The sequence below is a fragment of the Nelumbo lutea genome, chromosome 3 (genome assembly GCF_056320005.1).
Source record: "Nelumbo lutea isolate HS-2025 chromosome 3, American lotus-T2T, whole genome shotgun sequence".
Taxonomy (NCBI): Eukaryota; Viridiplantae; Streptophyta; class Magnoliopsida; order Proteales; family Nelumbonaceae; genus Nelumbo; species Nelumbo lutea.
Window position 1 is genome coordinate 98590168 of NC_142686.1, and position 19047 is coordinate 98609214.

Below are 19047 nucleotides of genomic sequence, written 5' to 3' on the forward strand. Positions count from 1 at the left end.
AAATAGAAAATAAAATCGTGACTAATGTGAGATGGAGCATAAAATGCACTCACATCTAGAAACGAAAGCAAATGTGAGATGGAGCATAAAATGCACTCACATCTTGAAAAGAAGGCAAGGGTAAAATGGAGCATAAAATGCACTCACCCTAGAACCCCAACCCCATTCTCACCTTCAGATCCTAGGAATTCATACTAAGTGGTGGAGATGTGATACATAGTAAGCTTATGGTAATAAGCACACCTTGTTTTGGCTTAAGAAACAAAGAAAGGTAAGTGAATCTGGCTGTATTGGTTCGTTAAAAGCAATGAGTGCCCGTTCAGTTAGGGAGTTTCAGTCGGGAAGGTTTGTCTCATTGACTGTTAATTCAACCTGAGACCATGAGGAAGGGTGATTTGTGATCACTCTTGGACGAGAAGAAGGGGAGAAAGAGATGGAAGAGGGAAGGTTACCAAGTCTGAACTAAATCATGCAATGAACCAGGCCTTTTGTAGAGAAAAAGAAAGATTGAAAATCAGTAGTTGGTTTCTTTTGTGTTACTTGAGTTTTTGCCTTGCCTGAGAACGGGCAAAGTTTAAGTGTGGGGGGATTTAATGAGACTGAAAAGAACCCTATTTTTGTCCCCTAATTTTCATCTTTTTACATTACTTTAGCACTTAAATGAATTCATTACTCTTGTATTTCAATTCAGGGCAATAAAGAAGGCAATTCGAAGAAAACAGGGCAAATCGGGTGATTATGCACAATTTCGGCGACAGTCAGTAATCTGGGCCTAACTCTAAATTCCAAACTCCGAATTGGACAATTCAAAAATCATTAAAAAGATGAAAGGAATACCTACATCTTTTATGTTTTGGGTTTTGACAGATTCGGCCTGCATCGAGTACGAAAATGAGCCCGAAGTCGGAGCAAGTTCGCAGCTAGGCCCATTTCACAACTTAAGCCCAACTCGTAGAAGTACTTTGAAACAACCCAAGTTTTAAAGCAGCCCAACTTGAATTCAAAGAGTCAAGAGTCCAAATCTCGAATGTAATGTCCAGGGAGAGAGTCTTATCAGATCTAAAGTCTTAAATGTAATCCTAGAGAGATAACAAGATTGAGATTAGATCATTAGATAAGAGATAAGATATGATTAGTTCAAGAAGATCAAGACCCCCTAAAGATAAGATGATCTCCTAGAAGGAGTTGGAAAGCAACCCTCTCCTTTGGTTATATAAAGAGGGGGGCGAACCAGCTCTAGCATCACTCACTCCCAGATCCAAGAGATCATCAAGAAGACCAAGAAGCTCAAGAAAGCAATTCGGCTGTGGAGAAGCAAAGCATGGAGATTGCGCAGATCATGAGCAGTTAAGTTACTTTTTCTGGTTCAAGGGGGAGGTTTGATTGTGTCATTGTGAGGTTCTGTAGTTAATTTATTTTCTTATTTTTTAATACAAATATTCATTGATTCTCGTGCATATTTTTATTGGATGTTGATGTTAATTAGTTTGACAAATGGAATTAATGTTGATTTTCCTACTGCTATCCATGATTTCGGTGATCCGTAATTGTCACGAATAATGGTACAAGTAACAATTAGGTTGATATCTTTTTGGGTCAATTGTTCGTGATAGCCTTTGACCAATGTTTTAACATGGTTTAACCTAAAAGGAATCGATGGAACAAGATTCAGTAATTGCAGCTATCTCAATTATTGTTATTTTGGTTTAACTGTTTTCACAAATCTTAATGCTATCCCTGTTTAACATGGAACGCTATCGTACCCAGTTGAGTGGTGATAAGTGTTGATCGAATGCTGGATTTGGTCAACTGAATTAGGAAAACACAAGGTTTATTATGGCTATCCTAATAAATGTAATGTTAAATGCTTGAATTGCGAGAATGCTGAAGTGTACCTAGAATCGATGGGCAATCGATTCAACCCGAACCCTTGAACCAGAATTCGATAAGACTGATTTTCTCTTGTTTAAGTTGCTATTTATTTTCTTTTTCTTTTAATTTCAGTATTTAAATTCTCTCACTCAATACATTACCCCTTCGGTTAAGAGATTATTGATTTTTCTCCCTGTGGGATTCGAGCTAGAACCACTTTTACTGTAAATATTTTATTGTGGGACTAGTACTAATTTTGAGGGCTTCGACAAACCCGTCAAAGAGATCCCAATTGGTTGTTGATTGATGCTTTTATAGCTAATTTCGACTTCATGGACCAATTTTATTATATATATTTAAACATCTACAACGACCACTTCCCCAACTATGTTTCTAGTTCAAACTTGATAAATATATTTGATACTCAAATAGATTATGGATCTTTATAAATTCTTGTAGAGTACTTGCATGGATTTTATACGGCTAATATATGTGTTCGTTTTCTTTTAGCATTTCTTGCTTCTATCATTGTGTTTGTCCTATCGATTGTTTTGTAATTAAATGCATGTAATTGTTTGACTTTATGAGTTTGTTGATCCGTTTTCAACTTATAAACTTTGTAACAAGATGTTGATAATAAGGTCTAACATAATGGATGCATTGCTTTGATAATTACTGATCATTTTAATTTTTTTAACATTTACTATGACAATGACTTCTTTTCCCTGTGATCATCTATCATTAGTGGTAGAGGTTACTTTTAAACCTGCCATTACATATTCCACAAACTAACTAGAGAATGGCCACCAAGCCCTGACATTTCCATCCTCTTGCTATGAACTACTTAGTAATAATAATGCTTTTTGACTAGCCATAATTGATAATCATATTAATAGTTATTAATTTAATTATAAGTAATTGTGGTATAAGAACGGGAGTAATCAAAGCCAAGGAGCTTGTGTACACATGTGCATATTTATACACAAGAGTTGGACATCATTTTTAACTAATGCTTAAACTATTGAGTTGTGGATCAAGAATTGTATACAAGTCTTTTGCATCTCTCTCTCTCTCTCTCTCTCTCTCTCTCTCTTTTCCCAAATGTGGGACTCTTAATACTCCATATACTCATACATGAATCTTAATGATCTCTCCCTCACATATGAGTCTCTTTCACATTTGATCTTCTATTCTCATCTCAAATGAAAGCCATTATCATATCACCAAGTTTGACATGCACTAGCTAAAATCCCTTTGCACCTGACCATAGGGAGTCAATTATAACTTATAAGAGCACATTTTCATGGGTGGAGGTCGTCATGGGAGATGAACCAATCTTGGCAACTACTTGACTATGATGAAAGCTAACAAAGCCATAAAAATCACCATGTGCATCTATCAATACTTGAGCCCTATTGAAATTTTAGTTTTGATACAAGTCTTTTGCAAGGAGGGGAGTAGCTAAAACTGAAGAACTTGCATACACGTGTAGGATTTATATGAAAGAGTTGGACATCACTTTTAATCCAAAAACTTAAACCATTGAATTGTAGGTAAACATAAGTCCGTTGCATCTCTCTCTCTCTCTCTTTTATTTTCCAATGTGGGAGTCTTCACTCCATACATTCACACATGAATCCCAATAGTAATTCATATAGAAAATTATTATTTTCTAACCACCTAATGTAAACTTTGTTTTGGCAACTTCAACTTGTGCCTATTTATGTTAGGTTGGCTTCTTGCAATGAAAAACAATACTCTTTTTTCTCTTCCTATTTGAAATGATAGAACATTTGTTGTGACTTTGATCTAAGTACTCTCTTGCTATACACCAATGAAATACAACACTAGTGTTTGAAAGAAAAAAAAAATGGTTGATATGATGTCTTGAATTCAAATTTTATTGAGGGGTCATAAGAGATGCTGATCACAATCATAATAGATGTGAACTCATTTGAAATGTATACTACAAAATAATTAGGTTTTGGTGACGTTTTCACCAAAAGTGGGAAAACATCACAAAAAAGTTTTCTCGATATTTGCTCCTTTGTCATAATTACGGAAGTCGTGAAATTTTTTTGTGATGTTTGTTCCACTTTCAGTGACGTTTTGCAAGTCACCAATATCTATTAAAAAGTCGTATAAGGAGGAATTCACAATGTTTTTTAGGCTTTTGGTGATGTTTATTAAATGTTGTAAAAGATAATATTTGGTGGCAATTGCTTAATGTTGCAAAAAAATGCCACGAAAAAGTTGACCATTTGTAACGTTTTATATAAACGTTGTAAAAAACGTCTTGCAAAGTTAACACTTAACAACAATTATTAGTAAACATTGCCAAGAGTTGATCATTTGTGACATTTTTCATTAATGTCACAGAAACTTAACAACGTTTTATGCATTGACAAGTAGTCAATCTCATGGACCAACAAATGGAATAGCAGATTCTTTGACTAAACAAAGGACTGGAAGTCAGCAAATGTTTTGGGCAAATCTGTAATCTTTTGTTGTTTTAGGGTGGAATTTACACCCAAGCTCTCGTAACTCCTAAATTTTCATCAATATTTTTCTTCTACTGATAAAAATAAAATAAAATCTTCTTCGGTTAAATGACTGTTGAGGAAATCCCCTTCCGAATCAAACATGTGCTGCTTAATGAGAGTTGGCAAGCAATTGAAGTTTACAATGCATTCTGTTCAGAGATAACAGATTACATCTGAATATTGGCCCTTCATCATCCAATTAAAATTTCACAAGGAATAATATGAAGCCCGAGTTACCATGGTTGTAATAGTTACGTCCCCATGTTTCCAGAAAATATTTGTTGGATGCTGTCCCTGCTAAAGCAAGAATAGAGCATACATGGAGGTCAAATAGACTAATGGTGCGATGTACAACCAAAAACAAGGATCAGAATATACAGACAGTATTACTCGTGACAAAATTGCCAAAACAAACAGCATCAAATATAAAGCAGAACATCAGTAACCCGTATAAGATGCCACACCAATAGACTATTTTGATACGAGGAAACCCTTTTTACACCGTTCAACTAATGCACTCACGTAAGCATAGTTGACTTTCAACAAGGAGAGGCATCAAATTCTATAACCCTCCTATAACTCCGACCGCAAGGTCCACAACTCTAATTAGCTCACTAAAATCCACCAGCAAATTTCTTTTCTTTTTTAATTATATATAGAGATTATGCTTTTATATAGAAACCCTAAAGTAGCAGCACTAAAAAAATGTTACCACTTACCAGAGCTCAAGCTCATACTTTCTAGGTTAATGGATAGTATACGTTAAAATTTGGATAAAATACAGACCTATCCTGTATTTATTTTGGGGGTAGTGACACTTAGGTCCCCGGACTTTCATTTGCAACAGAGATATCAAGTGCTTTCAGATTCTAACACTCTGCTCCCATCATTAGCATTCTGTCAGTTATGAATTTTAATGAGACAATTTTGTCCCCTCTATTGCATCTCCAAAACCCGAGTTTTTAACTTTTTCACATCTTCCTTTTTTTGTTTTTCATTTGTTTAAGAAGAGATGCAGAGTTGAAAGCAGTAGGTCACCTGTCACTGCCGAGGAAGTACATAGTGACCGGTACTTAGGCTCAGGAGTCAGGATGTACGCAGAATGGTGTAATGAGTTCCCCGAGTTGGTTAGGACCAATAATGGTGGACACTCTACCTCTTTCAATTCTCCATCTCTCTCTTAAACAAATGAAAAGGGGGAAAAAAATAGAAGATAGGAAAAGTTCAAAACTTAGGTTTTGGAGATGCAATAAAGGAGAGAGCAAAATGGTCTCATAAAAGTTCAAAACTGACAGAATGCTAACGGTGAGAACAGAGTGTTGGAATCTAAAAGTAGAGGATAATTCTCTGTTGCAAATAAAGGTTTGGGGAGCTAAGTGTCGCCACCCCAAAGTACAGGATAATTTTTTGTACTTTATCCTTGAAATTTTTATCAAACAAAAGCATTCTAAGTACTACAAACCTTCTATCTAGAGTTCAAATTCAAATTGGTTTGAAAATATTCAAGAAACAAATATGGGAACTTGATAGAACAAAGCAAATTTTTTCACTCAAGAACTTTTGTTCTTTGTTGCAAGAAAAGTTGGGAGGAAAAAGATAGAAATAAAAAAAAAAAACGACAAAAGGAAGTTTTGGACATGAATAGAGCAGAAATGTAGATGGATGACATGGATGTAAGAGAAAAGCAAGAAGCCCAACCAAAGAACATACAGAAAAATCCAAACTAAAAGAATAAACAGGAATTCCCAAGTAAAGAAAAGCTTAACCCATGCATATCAGAGGAATTTTTTTTTTTTTTTTTTTAATTAAGAGGCATAAACTCAGCATTCCAACTCTTTGCACAAGCGTACATTACAAAAGACTGTAATTTGACTTATTTGGTGGTTATACTGTGGGGATAAGGACTTCATGCAAGGCGCCCTGGAACTTGGAAGTCAATGAACGATTGGAGAACAAGGACCATTATGTAAAAGATTCACGATTGGAGAACAGCTGTTCAACAACTAATTGCAGGGTATAAATAAAATCGGTGAGGATAGGGAGGAAAGGAATACTTAAGAAACACGAGGAACAAATTCCTTAGAAATTCTACAAAAAGACAAATAAAGTAATAGAGAAGGAAATTTCATATTTGCCAATCTAACCTAAGGTTGATTATGGTTTCTGACACACCATAAAATGCCCTGTATTGATCAAAGAGAGAAAGCATGCACTCCATGCAAAAAATGACAAAATCATATGAACATGGAAGACAACACCATTACAAGATCATGCCAACGTGGAAACATGGAAAATATCTAATTCTGGCCTATGCCCTAAAAATTACATGGGAAGCATAACAGAAGACCATTTAATCATAAGACTACTACCAATGCAAATCCCCAATTCTTAGCCTTACTTTCTCCCCAACCGCAGTGACAGTTCTTTACTAAAGCATGCAAATAAATCACCCTCAGGGAAGTCTCATGAGACGAATAGAACATTAAAATATAAATATAAGTATGACGACATTGTCCGGAAAATGAAGAGGGAATAAAACTTGTCTTACCTTAGTGACATATTTCAAGAACTCATGGTTTATTTAGTCAAGAACAATAGCATAACCCATTTGATAAATCAGTATTCACTTAATCATTCCAGTCAATAATCTTGAAAATTATGAGTCTCAATTTCCACTCAAATCTCTCAAGGCTCAGAATATTATTGAAACTAACACGAGATTGTTTAAATAATAGGTGACGAAAAAAAATTATTATTGTATAAGAGCAGAACTCATTGTTCTAAAGTTCTTGGATAGATAAATATATAATCACAAATTACTGTACAAAAAGGTTCGGACATAAGAAGACATCAAACTCTTATTCAGAAAATAGTATTATCCATCAAAATCATTGAAAGACTTTTTCTGGATAAGCAAACAGTGAAACCAAAACAACGAAGAAACTAACCTCTAAATCAGAAAATTATATCTTCATCCTTCTCATTTGCTGCAAACAACAAGTTGTGTGCAGAATTTACTGAAATCCCTCTCTGCAGGGAAACTTTCTCCGCAAACTGCTCCTCTGCATACTGCTTAGCCGCTGCCCTCTGCCTCTCGATCTCCCTCTTCTTGTAACCCTGTATCTTCTTCAATCTAAAGAAGTCTTCCCTCTCAAGCTCATCCAGCTCCCCCTTGATGTAACTTATTGTGTTCTCCAACCTCGGCTTCACAACATTCTCCAGAGCATTAACCCTACGGTTCGTAGTCTTGATCGCCTCATCAAGCGTTAAGAACGACGTCTGCAGCGACGCAAGCTCAACAAGGACCTCAATCGCTTTGACATAAGCAGCACGACATAGTTGAATCTGCTGTCCACCCCGGGCTAGCCCGGTTAGATCATTTTTTGTCTCACCTTCAGTGAAGTAATCAAACTTGGGGAGCTTGACGCCAGCAACGTTCTCTTGCCGGGATCGAACTTTCAGAGACGCATTCTTGACATTCTCAAGAACAGTGTGTTTGATATTCTCTCCAGCAACGTACTTGGCTTCAGTTAATGCAAAGGCGGAGGACTTCATGATCTCTCCCATGGATTCCTTAGTAGAGACGATCTTCTTAAGGATGGAGCGGAACTGCACGGTCAAGGCATCACTCTTCTTCTTCAGTAGAGCGTGACCCCGCGTTGCGCCAACAAGGCGAGCCTTCATGGCTCCAAGCATTGTAACAGTGGGAACCACATTCAGGCGCTGGCTTTGGCCCGACATCTTCGAGGCTTGATCTGTGCATGAAAGATGACAACTTGGACAACTGGGAGAAGAAAGAAAGCAAAGAAAGGAAAAGAAACACTAATCGTTCATCTTACCGAAGAACTACTGAAGATCTAACTAAAATCCCCAAAATTTCGGAAATAATCTAACCCTTCCGGAATCTCAGGAAACAATTCCGGCTGACCGAAAAGGTACGGAATTCCAAAAATTCCAGAATTATGGAATTCCAAAGAGAACTAAAATACTTGAAACAAGAATCCCTTTTCCTTCTTCTCTTCTTCAAGGTAAAGCAGGGGCGCACTGTTTTTTCTTAAGAAGCTAACTCTACACCTAAATTCTGAAACGATTTTCTCTGATCCATCAATCTGCTGCTATATAAATTTCAGAAGTTTATCTAAGATATCGATCTGTTTAAAGTCTATGAATCTCGAAATCAACAACCCTACAGATTCACGATTCTAGGAACCCTAAATATTAAAAGATAGATAAAGCAGGAGAGAGATAGAAACGGGTTCGTGATTGTACCTGATCTTGTTCAGGAACAGGAAGCTTTTGATCGTGATTCGTGATCTGAGAAGAATGGAACGATGAATGCACGGGTCTCGTCTCGAGATGGAAAGTGGCTCGATAACTCGATTCGCAGTTGCGTGTTTGGAAGCTGGGTCCCAGACTCCCAGCTAGAGCTAGCTAGGAACCATCTGGGAAGTTGGAAGACAGAGAAAGAAAGAGTAATTGGGACACGGGTGCTATAAAAGAGTGGCGGGAAGGGAATATATAGATCGTGGATCGTCGTTGAAGTGGGTCCTACTCGAAAGATCTGAATAGATAGCAGCTGCAGGTAGTAGATTGGAACCGTTGGATCTCGCTATTCTGATGGACCTTTGAGAGTGTCTGATTTTTGCCTGTGTTTTGACAACTGATGAATCGCCCTCGTCGACTCGTTGTCGTTGAAATAGCAGTTATGTTTTATCGCTCTGTAAAGTTGGTTTATGTTTCTCTAATTAAAAAAAAAGCACAAAATGGGTGTTGTCATTGAGTCCAATAGATGTGCTGTGGGACTTGGTTTCATAAATTATTAAGCACAAATTCTACATCTCATTTTAACTAATATAGTAATGCCACGTCTATGTAAAAGTCCTTTGATGTGAGACCAAATCAGCCCCCACAAGATTACCCCCACAATGTCTCTTAGGACAGCACATCCTCGCCATGTATTGGAAATATATCTCAATGACAATGCTAGAAATGATGATAATGATGTCATCATCATGAAATGTTTTCGTGCTGTGGGACATTGTGGGTGGGGTGGGGCTGATTTGAACTCATAATTTATTTGGTTATACGTCACTAAATAATGAGATGGGCATGTGATAGGTGATGGGATCTGCTCTTCACAAATGAGCGCCTCACACGCACATCCACCGTGCATTAGGAACATCTCCCGTGAATAATAACTAATAAGAACGGGAGATGTTCCCAATGAATGATAGGATGTGTGTGAGGCACCTCACAGGCGCCAAGTGTGAGGAGTAGATCCGGTCTCATGTGATAGACTTGCATAAAAGAAGTAAATGTGCTTGGGGTTAGGGCTTGGTCCATCTAGGGGTGCTCACAGTTTGGGTAATCAAACCATGGGCCTTTTTTTTAACCGAACCAGTAGTACCGGTTTTTGGAAAATTAGTAATCGGAATCAAACCAAAACTAGTCATTAACCGGTTGACCGTTTCGGTTAATCATTGGTTTGGTTTGCCGTTTTTTTGGCTTTTTAGTTTTTATAATATATATTATAAAAATATATAATAAAAAATTATAAATATTATCTTTTAAATAATATATAATATATTATAAATATATATTTATATATAATACATATTTATTAATTTATAATATATAAAATATATAATATACATAAATATATAGAAAATATATAGAAAAACACGTATACCAGTCGATTCGGTTAACTGTTGGTTTTCTATATTGGTTAACCGAAACTGAACCGGTATCTTCGGTTTTTTAAAAACACCAAACCGAAACCGAAACGACCGGTTTGGTTAACCGGTTTTTTTGTTCGATTTCGGTTGGTTCAGTTTTTTGATTTTTTTTTCTTTTTTGCTCACCCCTAAATACATTCATACATGGGGAAATGCTACACATGTTTTAGAATGAATAAGAGAGTTTCCAATGACTCGAATTTGCGTGACCTAGACATCTCCTTACATGATTAGGATTCTTTGATGAGCATTACATTTCTCCTAGATTCAATTTTCTTGGACAAAATGGTAAACAATGGACAATACTTTCTAACTCCTTGTTTCCTTCTTTTTCTCGTTGACTAACCTCCTAGACTCGGCATGACAACCCTTTAGGTTGCGCTTGGAAACGATGCAAATGGAGTGTAAATTCCGGTTCAGGGTAAATTTGCACCGTGGTTCAGCTTTGCTTGTGTTATTGGCAACATTACATTTATGCATTGACAAATGACAAACCAATGCATATTTACATTGATAATAAGATGTAAAAGTACATCAATAAAAAAAAAGAAGTAAATTTGCATTCAAATGGGCTTTTGATAAAAAAAAAAGCATATGCTTTATTGAAATTTATGTTTGCATCCATTACAGTTAAAAGTCTGTTTGGTAAGAAGGTAAATTTGTCATCGCAAAACTAACCCAACTTTGCAATTTATATGAACTGTTTTACACTCTACATATTTGCATTCACACTTATTTGCATCATTTCCAAATGCAGCCTTACTTATTTCAAAGAGCTCATCTCACGAATATACCTCAAGATTCTCCAATTTTGTAGGTCTTTATAAGTAGTTCAGTTCAATTGCACATCTTAGTTTATCCTCTTTCCTCATCTTTATGTTAGTCAGATTTTGACTGCATTAGATTGCCATTGCTAATGGGAATCGAGCATATCATGATACTCGGGTCTCAAGTAACTGGGCTCATCATTCAAAAGTCCAACACGATCAATAACAGACTTTGCAGACACAAAGGGTCCTGAGCTAATGACCTCAACTGGACCCTGAAGGTTCCAAGTTACGACTATTACACCCCCTTTAAATGTCTTTCAAACACATATCATGTTGGAAGTCCAAGACAAACCTTTTCTCAGGTGGCCTCACAAGCTCAAATGCAACCAAGGAAATTAGGACGAATATTGCAAATTCTACTAAAGTCGTGGACACACCACTGAGGATCATTAGGAACTCAAAAATGAAATTGGGTACAACACAAGAAAGACATGACTAAGAGATGAGCACCTAAGCCCGAAAACAAGCCAACTAGGGTTGTTAATGAAATGATAAAAACCAGCCCAACTCGACCTAAGTTGGACAATTTCTCAAATGAGTTGGTCGGTTTTGGTTTCATTGAATGTTCAGTCCACCCCCAGAATTCTTATCTCCACCGTACAATTGGGGTAGGTGTCAATTTGGAATCGATGCCAATAAATGGGAAGGTATTGGTGTTTAGGATGAATGTGTTTGAAATTTTGAATTGTTATAGGTCAACAATGAAATTCAGAATTCTGAGGTGGAGTGCAGTCTACTTATCCCTTTTGATTTCCACCGGTCAAAAAGATAAGGCATAGGTCTATTGTTTTAGACTTATAATTATTGTAATATTGTAAGTTTTCCCAACTTAAATGTTCACCATTGGATGAATCAATTTAACACATGATTTTGAGCCCATCATACTTTTATTATGGGATAAATTACACTACATTAAATTTTCTATAAGAAAACAATGAAAAAATGTAATGATGAGCAATCACCTAGTTTGTTCGTAAAAATAGAAGGGGTAATATGTAATCAATGTAAAAAAAAACATATATAGTCGATTAACCGATTAAATTGGCCAAATGCAAAACAAATGTTCAAATTAGTTTTAGTAGTTTGTTGGTATGTTTTAGTTTGTTTAATTATTAAGCTAACAACATTGGTTCAGTTGGCACAACTAAGAAAAATTGAACCAAACTAACCCATGTACAACCCTAAAGCCAACGTCAAGAATCAAAGCTGGCATCTTGGAAGCATGAAGAAGCTTTGTATAAGTCTTAATGAAATTCAGTTTTCATTCCAAATATCTTTCTCTACAAGCAAGACAACTAGGCCCCAAGCCTCGAAGGATCTAACCAAGCCACACTTGGCAAGGAACAATGGTCGAGCAATGAAGTCGTTGAATCAAACTTTGTAAATTAACTAGTCATGTTGACAAGCCAAGGTTTGATTACCAGTATAAACCCACATAAGCTTTATGGGCTAGAAAATTCAACCAATGAATTGAATGGTTGAGGCCACTCAAGGGAGCAATGAGGCGGTTTTCCCCTAGTCATATTGACCAAGCTATCATGACGACCAAGCCACCACCTAGTGTGGCTTACCTAAAGGCCTAACTGAGTTAGGCTTGATAGGAATGATGATCAATCAATTAAGTCATTGAGTTGGACTCTACTAACACACTAGTTGCACCAATAGGCCAAGACCCAATCACTAGTATAAGCCCAGTTTGCCCAAAAGGGCTAAAAGGTTCAATTGAGGAATTGAACAACTTAAACATAAAGGACCTCGTGTATGTTAGCTTAGCAGAATACAAATGCATTGAAGAGTCAAATCATCCTGACCATCAACTTGTCTTGACTTGCAAAGGCCCCAAACAAGCCACTTTAGCAAGTTTGCTCAATCAGGCCAACTTAGCCTTTGACCATATGTAGTTGTAACGGCCTTGGACAAAACACCTTATTTATCACACAAAAAACTTAGGAATGTGAGATCTGTAGTCAAAAGAGCTCGATTTATAACAAAAACTTCTATTACTTTCAAAAAGTGGCATCAAACTCTCAAGGCTTACAAAGCATAAAAAGATACAACAATAAAATTTCAAAAGCATGCAAACCCACTACAAGACAGGAAGAAAGAGGAATCATATTGAATTGGGGCACACCATCAGTCCTTGGTGTTGCTACTTCCTTAGTAGGGAGACTTTACTAGGGTGGCCTTGGCATTCAGAAAGCCGATATTAAGATCGAGACAATACTCAACAACCTTGGCCTCACACATCGAGAACCCATCCATGAAAGTGATCACTACAAGAATTTGTGGTTTAGCTGGCGGTTTCCATAGTTTCTTTTTAACGGTTATAAAATTGTTGCCAGTATAGTTTCTTAAATTAAGACAAAAATGAAAAAGGTTAAGGGCCCACAATAAAGACTACTAGTAATGATTAAAATATAATCATGTGGTACCTTTATTCGAGAGAGTGGTGTGTAAAGAGAGAGAAACCTCTTTCTCCCCTCAAGCCTCATCAAGTATTCATCAATGGCAAAACCAAAAGAATCTCTACCTCTACTAAATTAAACCCTAATAGTGCTCTTTATGCCCTATTCGTGATTTCTTTCCAACCACCAAAATCTAAAATTTAGAAATAAAGTGATTTGAAGGAAAAGGATGACACCATTTGTCGCCCCCAATTTCATGACCATGCCAAAACCGTAACACACTTTTTATTTGAACCTTATCACCATTGTTGTTGTTAACAAGTCAGAGATAGAAGGCAGATATTGTCCCTCCTCATGTGGATATATCAACAGACACAATTCCTGAACCACCGCCAAGGATTTGATAAAAATCCAAAACCTATTTCATTCCTAATTAGTTATCGACAAGAATATTGCAGTCATTGCCGTAACTCTATCACTAGTTGAATTGCAAGCACCTTTTGAGGGCAGTGTTATGGGCGTTTACTAATCCCCTATTTACCCATTGTGATCAAATCTTTTAAAGTATAACCATTCACCTTTTGAGAAGGGCAAGTGTTACACTATGACCATTCAATGCTTCTTGATTATCTCGATTTGAAAGATATATGGGATTAGTTGTGAACAAACCTTTTAAAGTATAATTTCTATGGAATGGATATTTACTTCTCTATTCCCATAGGTTTTGCTACAACCTTATTCTAATTTTTCTAGTACATGTTGGAATTAATAATGAATTAAATTTCCCACTCTAGCAAACTCATTTATCAGCCATTCATTTCTATTTTCTCTCTTCAAACCCAACATATCTTGGTCTACTTGAGGTCTTGGATGACTCTAATTCTTCAATTTAGAAACTTGCTCTTTCTTTGTTAGTTGAAATGCTCAATAATCAAGTATATATCTTTTTTGAGTTCATTGTTACCTTGGATTACTTTGTATATATGTATTTGCAAACTTATCTTTGTATTGTATTCTAGAAAGAGACCATGGAAGACACATTCGAAATTGTAATTAAAAAACTTTTTTCATTTAATAAAGGATATGGTTGCCAAGGTATATATCCTGGTTTTTTTACTCTAGCTCTTAATATAAACATACATATACACCTTGATTTTTTCTTTTCTAAGTCCTATCTCTTGTTCTTCATCCATGTTTCAAATGAAGTGGAGCATTGCTTAATTATTGTGTTAACTCAGTATTGATAAATTAGTATATGAACCACTCTCCTTGGCTTTATCTCAGTGTGCTTCCTCTTCTTCACTTGCTCGAACAGTCCATGACAATCAGCCATATTTGCATCAAGTAAAAGCAAACATTAGTACAAGCACAAGTTTGGTTGGCTTAAGGCATGTTACAACCTACTTTTGCTCGACTTAGCCCAATCTTAACTAGCTTATGCTCTTCCTTGACCAGCTTGGGGTCCTTCAAGTTAGTCATAAGGGCCAACCATCATGTCAGCAACCTCCATGCCTCTGGATCAATTACATAGAAATATCACTCCTTCCAAACGTGGTTGGAAGAAGGAGCTCCTAAAAACCGAGTGCCCTTGTTCCACGACACAAAGTAATACCACCCCTTAGACTAATAATGATTCTCCAACATAGAAAAAGGGCGTGGAATTAAGACCTTAGTAGACAAACTGCCCTGATAGATTCAAATCGTGTAGATTATAGAAATAAGAAACCTCATCATGTTTAGGACAAGCTGAGAAAAGGGTCACTCAGTGATCCATCAATACTTAAGCCACCTACTTGTTTATGGGGAACCGTAGCTTGACTTTAAGACTATCCTCGTATGTGCACAACCAACCCATGAGGGCTTAGCGGGCCTATTCCTTAGTTAGTGCTCTCATCCCGAACTCCTCGAGTATATGATACTGTCACTAGCATCCTCACCACATCTCCCTACCCGAAGGCATTCTTGATGAGCCAAGCACCCTTCTTAGGTAGCTCTTCAGCCATGTAAATGACAGGCCTTGAGGTTCCAATCCCAAAGGTGTCCTCAGACTCTTTAGCCTCGCTCCTGACATAGGAGCAACATGCCTTGGTATTGCTTCCTCAGCCCCCATACCAAATTTAGGATCCTCATCCCCTACCGGTCTTCGAAACTTAACCTCCTTAGCCTTGAATTTGATAGAAAACTCATCCCTATCTAGATGACTATAAGCCTTAGTCTCCCTAACCTCGTCCATGACGGTCTCTTTAATCGAATTGCTTTGGCTATTAGTCAACTCCATCACTGAGCCAAAATGCTCAGACCTACTAGATGAGGACATACTGACCTCCTAGATGTTAATGAGCACTGATAAGTATCAAGCCAAACTCCTGGATGACCTCTCTCCAAGATCCAAAAGCAAATGGCAAAATCCTAGTCACTTGGGACTCCTCGTTATAAAGGATCTTCAATAGTTTAAATCGGGTTGCCATTAATAGTTAAAATTTTACTCCAATCTAGCAAATGCCATGCATCCTTCGATCTAGGGGTCACTCTGTCAAATTCCTTTGAAGTTGAAGTGATGCATTAATGACCAATACCTGTGCCAACTATACAAGCAAAGGCAATGTAACCCCTAAGATGCCATGCATGGCCTACACATCATACAAGGAAATGACTGCCTATCCATGGAATGGTAATAGATCTCAAATCTGACCTCTTAGTCATCCAATAGTATTACTTTCTTTGATCGAGCTAACCTCCTACTATCTGAGCAGCAAGATGATCACCTTTGTCTCGAAAGGGGGGGGGTGGTAAATGATGAGTCCCATACATACCTAAGCTCGTGTTGCCATGTTTTCTAGAAGGAATTGGAGAGCTTCTGATGATCCAAATTGGCCTAGTTGCCTATTTGACCCAATATTGTCTCCCTTATGGGACTTGGACTCTTTGATGAGCATGACATCTCTCCTATGTATAGGTATGACCTCAAAAAAAAAGGTATGCAATATACAAGACTCTCTAGCTCCCTAATTCCTTGCTTTCCTCGTCGGTACCCTCCTTGGCTCAGCTCGACAATCCCTTGTTCATTGACTTAAGCATTAGATAGCTCACTCTGAAGACATATCTTGGGACTCTCCTCTTTTGTAGGTCTTTAGAAGCAACTCGATTCAACCGCTCATCTTAGTCTATCCTCTTTTCTCCTTTTTATCTGTTGGCTAGTTTTTTACTACAACATATTGGATGATTAAATTATATACATTTAGTCCATTGAAAAGAAATTTAACAATGGGAAAACAAGTATTTAATATGAGGAAATGATGCATTTATATAGTATTTAATGAAGAAAAAAATTGAGGTTTAACATGGGAAAATTGTTACATTTGTAAGGAATTTAATCGAATGGGATTCAAACATTAATTAATTTTTTATACAAAAACAACATTACATGGGATCAAATAGATGAAAAGGGGATTTAAGATGACATACTTGGGACTCATTGTTCATCAAAGTTAGAGAAGGTTGATGTATGACAACTTATAAAAAAAAGATTAGGATTCATCCATTATAGAAAAGGAGGAGGTGGAGATCAATCAATGAGGGTTAATATTTAGGGTTGGGGCTTGGGGTTCTAAGAGTTGAGAATTATGAGTGAGTCAAGAGAGTCAAGAGTTGTTTCACCCAAAAATCCAAATTCCATCTTTTTGAACTATAGAATTTCAACCCTCAAGTGACTTTGGCCTCCACAAGTAGGGGTGTCAATCGATCGGTATTGAATCGGATCCAATCCGATCCAAACCTTATCAAATCGAATTTGGATGGTCCATTATAATTATTGGATTGGGCCAATGCAAAATAAATTGGTCCATATTCTTATTGGTCTGAATTGAACTTAAACCAAATTCCCAATAATTTGATCATGAGGCCAAACCCTTGTCCAATTTGAAACCGATCAAAACGGAAGCCGGCATAAAATCACTTTTACGAAAACACTTCTATAAAAGTAATTTTACAAAAGTATTTTTATGAAAACACTTTTACAGAAACAATTTTATAAAAGCACTTTTACGAAAGCACTTTTATAAAAGTACTTTTACATGAAAACACTTTTACAAAAGAACTTTTGTGGAAGTACTTTTACAAAAGCACTTTTATGGAAGTACTTTTATAAAAGCACTTTTATGAAGGAACTTTTACGAAAACACTTTTACGAAAGTACATTTATAAAAGCACTTCTATGAAAGCACTTTTATAAAAGTACTTCTACACAAGTACTTTAACAAAAGCACTTATATGAGAGTAATTTTATAAAAACACTTCTATGGAAGTACTTTTATAAAAGTACTTTTACGAAGTACTTTCATAAAAGTGCTTTTTCAATGCCAAAAGGGTATACTTTTGTAATTTTCATATTTTCTTCATTTTAATATATTTTTATAATTTTTTATATGTTTTGATTTTTTATATAATTTTTGATATTTCATTCGATTTGGATTGGATCCAATCCAATCCATTTACATTTTAATGGATTGGATTGGATTTAGTTTGTATTGGATTTGGGCTGGATTGGGTCCAATCCATTTGTAAGTGGACTCACATTGGATTGGATCAGGTTTGACCAAAAGCAGTCCAATTGACACCTCTACCCACAAGATCTTGTGGCATTTCGACCCCCTACTAAGGTGGCATTTCATTTTTTTGAATCGTGAACTGGGTCTGAAATATGAAACATTTGCTTTTTTGTTTCTCCAAAGACAGTATAGAGTTTTGGGAAAAGTATGTACAAAACTTATGTAGATACATATGTACCACCTTTCTTTTGGGCAATTAGAAAGTTATAATACTCAGTACATTACTACCTATTCTTCTTGGTTGGACCAAGGTTCAAAGCATAATATATATTAGTTTTTGGAGAAGGCAACACAATATAAAAATAGTGAAATCTCAATGGCATAAAAAGACCATCATTTCCATGAGTATCAACATTTGTCAAACCTAAGTTTCTTAACAAATTTCAATTTTTGTCTCAACTTTTCTATTACTCAAACCAAACACAATATGTATGTTGTTAATGCAGACCCACATACAAAATGACAACAAGAATTAATAATAATAAAAAAAATATTGTACAAATTTGACAAATGTTATACATACACACACACACACACACACACACACACATATATATATATATATTAATATAAAATGTACTTTGAACCTTACACCTAACCTCTGCCTTAGCTTTTTAAAACTCCGTTTCTACCTTCTATGTTCCCAGACCCCAAGTTTTTTGGTAAGGTAACTTAGGAGTTAGGCTTGAGAAAGTTGAACCTTTGAGGCCCCAATAACTTGCCTTCTCATACTTGAAGGTAGAAGAATCAGGACCCACATGGGTTATGCCATGCCAGTTTACATTCTCTCTATAAATATGTATCGAGAAGCTCATAAATGAATCATTGGTTCTTCAATTGCTTCATCAAAAGTTTGTTATGGTATTAGAGCCATACTAAACTTCTATTTATCTTGAAAAATCCCTTGTTTCTTGTTGATAATTCCTTGTTCTTTTTGGTGATTTCCCTTCAGTATGGCTTTTGAAGGAGTGTAAGGTAGTTTTTCCATCGACAACTTTACAAGATCGATGATACCAGCCAAGAATTAATGATCCTTCATTGCCATGATTCTCATC

At 36.3% G+C, this 19047-nt stretch overlaps 1 protein-coding gene across 5 annotated transcripts; it reads right to left on the minus strand.

The window, feature by feature from the left end:
• Positions 1-4502: 4502 nt before the first annotated feature.
• On the minus strand, positions 4503-8763 carry LOC148867105 (V-type proton ATPase subunit D-like). 5 transcript variants are annotated; one of them, XM_088979471.1, is made up of 3 exons: positions 8685-8763; positions 7364-8170; positions 4503-4709 (listed from the first exon to the last, which is right to left on the minus strand). In XM_088979471.1, the coding sequence occupies exon 2, from the start codon at positions 8154-8156 to the stop codon at positions 7371-7373; it is 786 nt and encodes a 261-aa protein (XP_088835597.1). In that variant the 5' UTR covers positions 8157-8170; positions 8685-8763; the 3' UTR covers positions 4503-4709; positions 7364-7370. The 5 variants fall into 5 exon arrangements, with proteins under 5 accessions (XP_088835597.1, XP_088835598.1, XP_088835600.1 ...); XM_088979472.1 differs by having other exon boundaries at positions 4503-4712; XM_088979474.1 differs by having other exon boundaries at positions 7364-8199.
• Between the last annotated feature and the right edge of the window lie 10284 nt (positions 8764-19047).

What these genes read in the sequence shown, in the direction of transcription:
- LOC148867105 (XM_088979471.1), bottom strand. Translation starts at nt 8,156, where the DNA reads ATGTCGGGCCAAAGCCAGCGCCTGAATGTGGTTCCCACTGTTACAATG.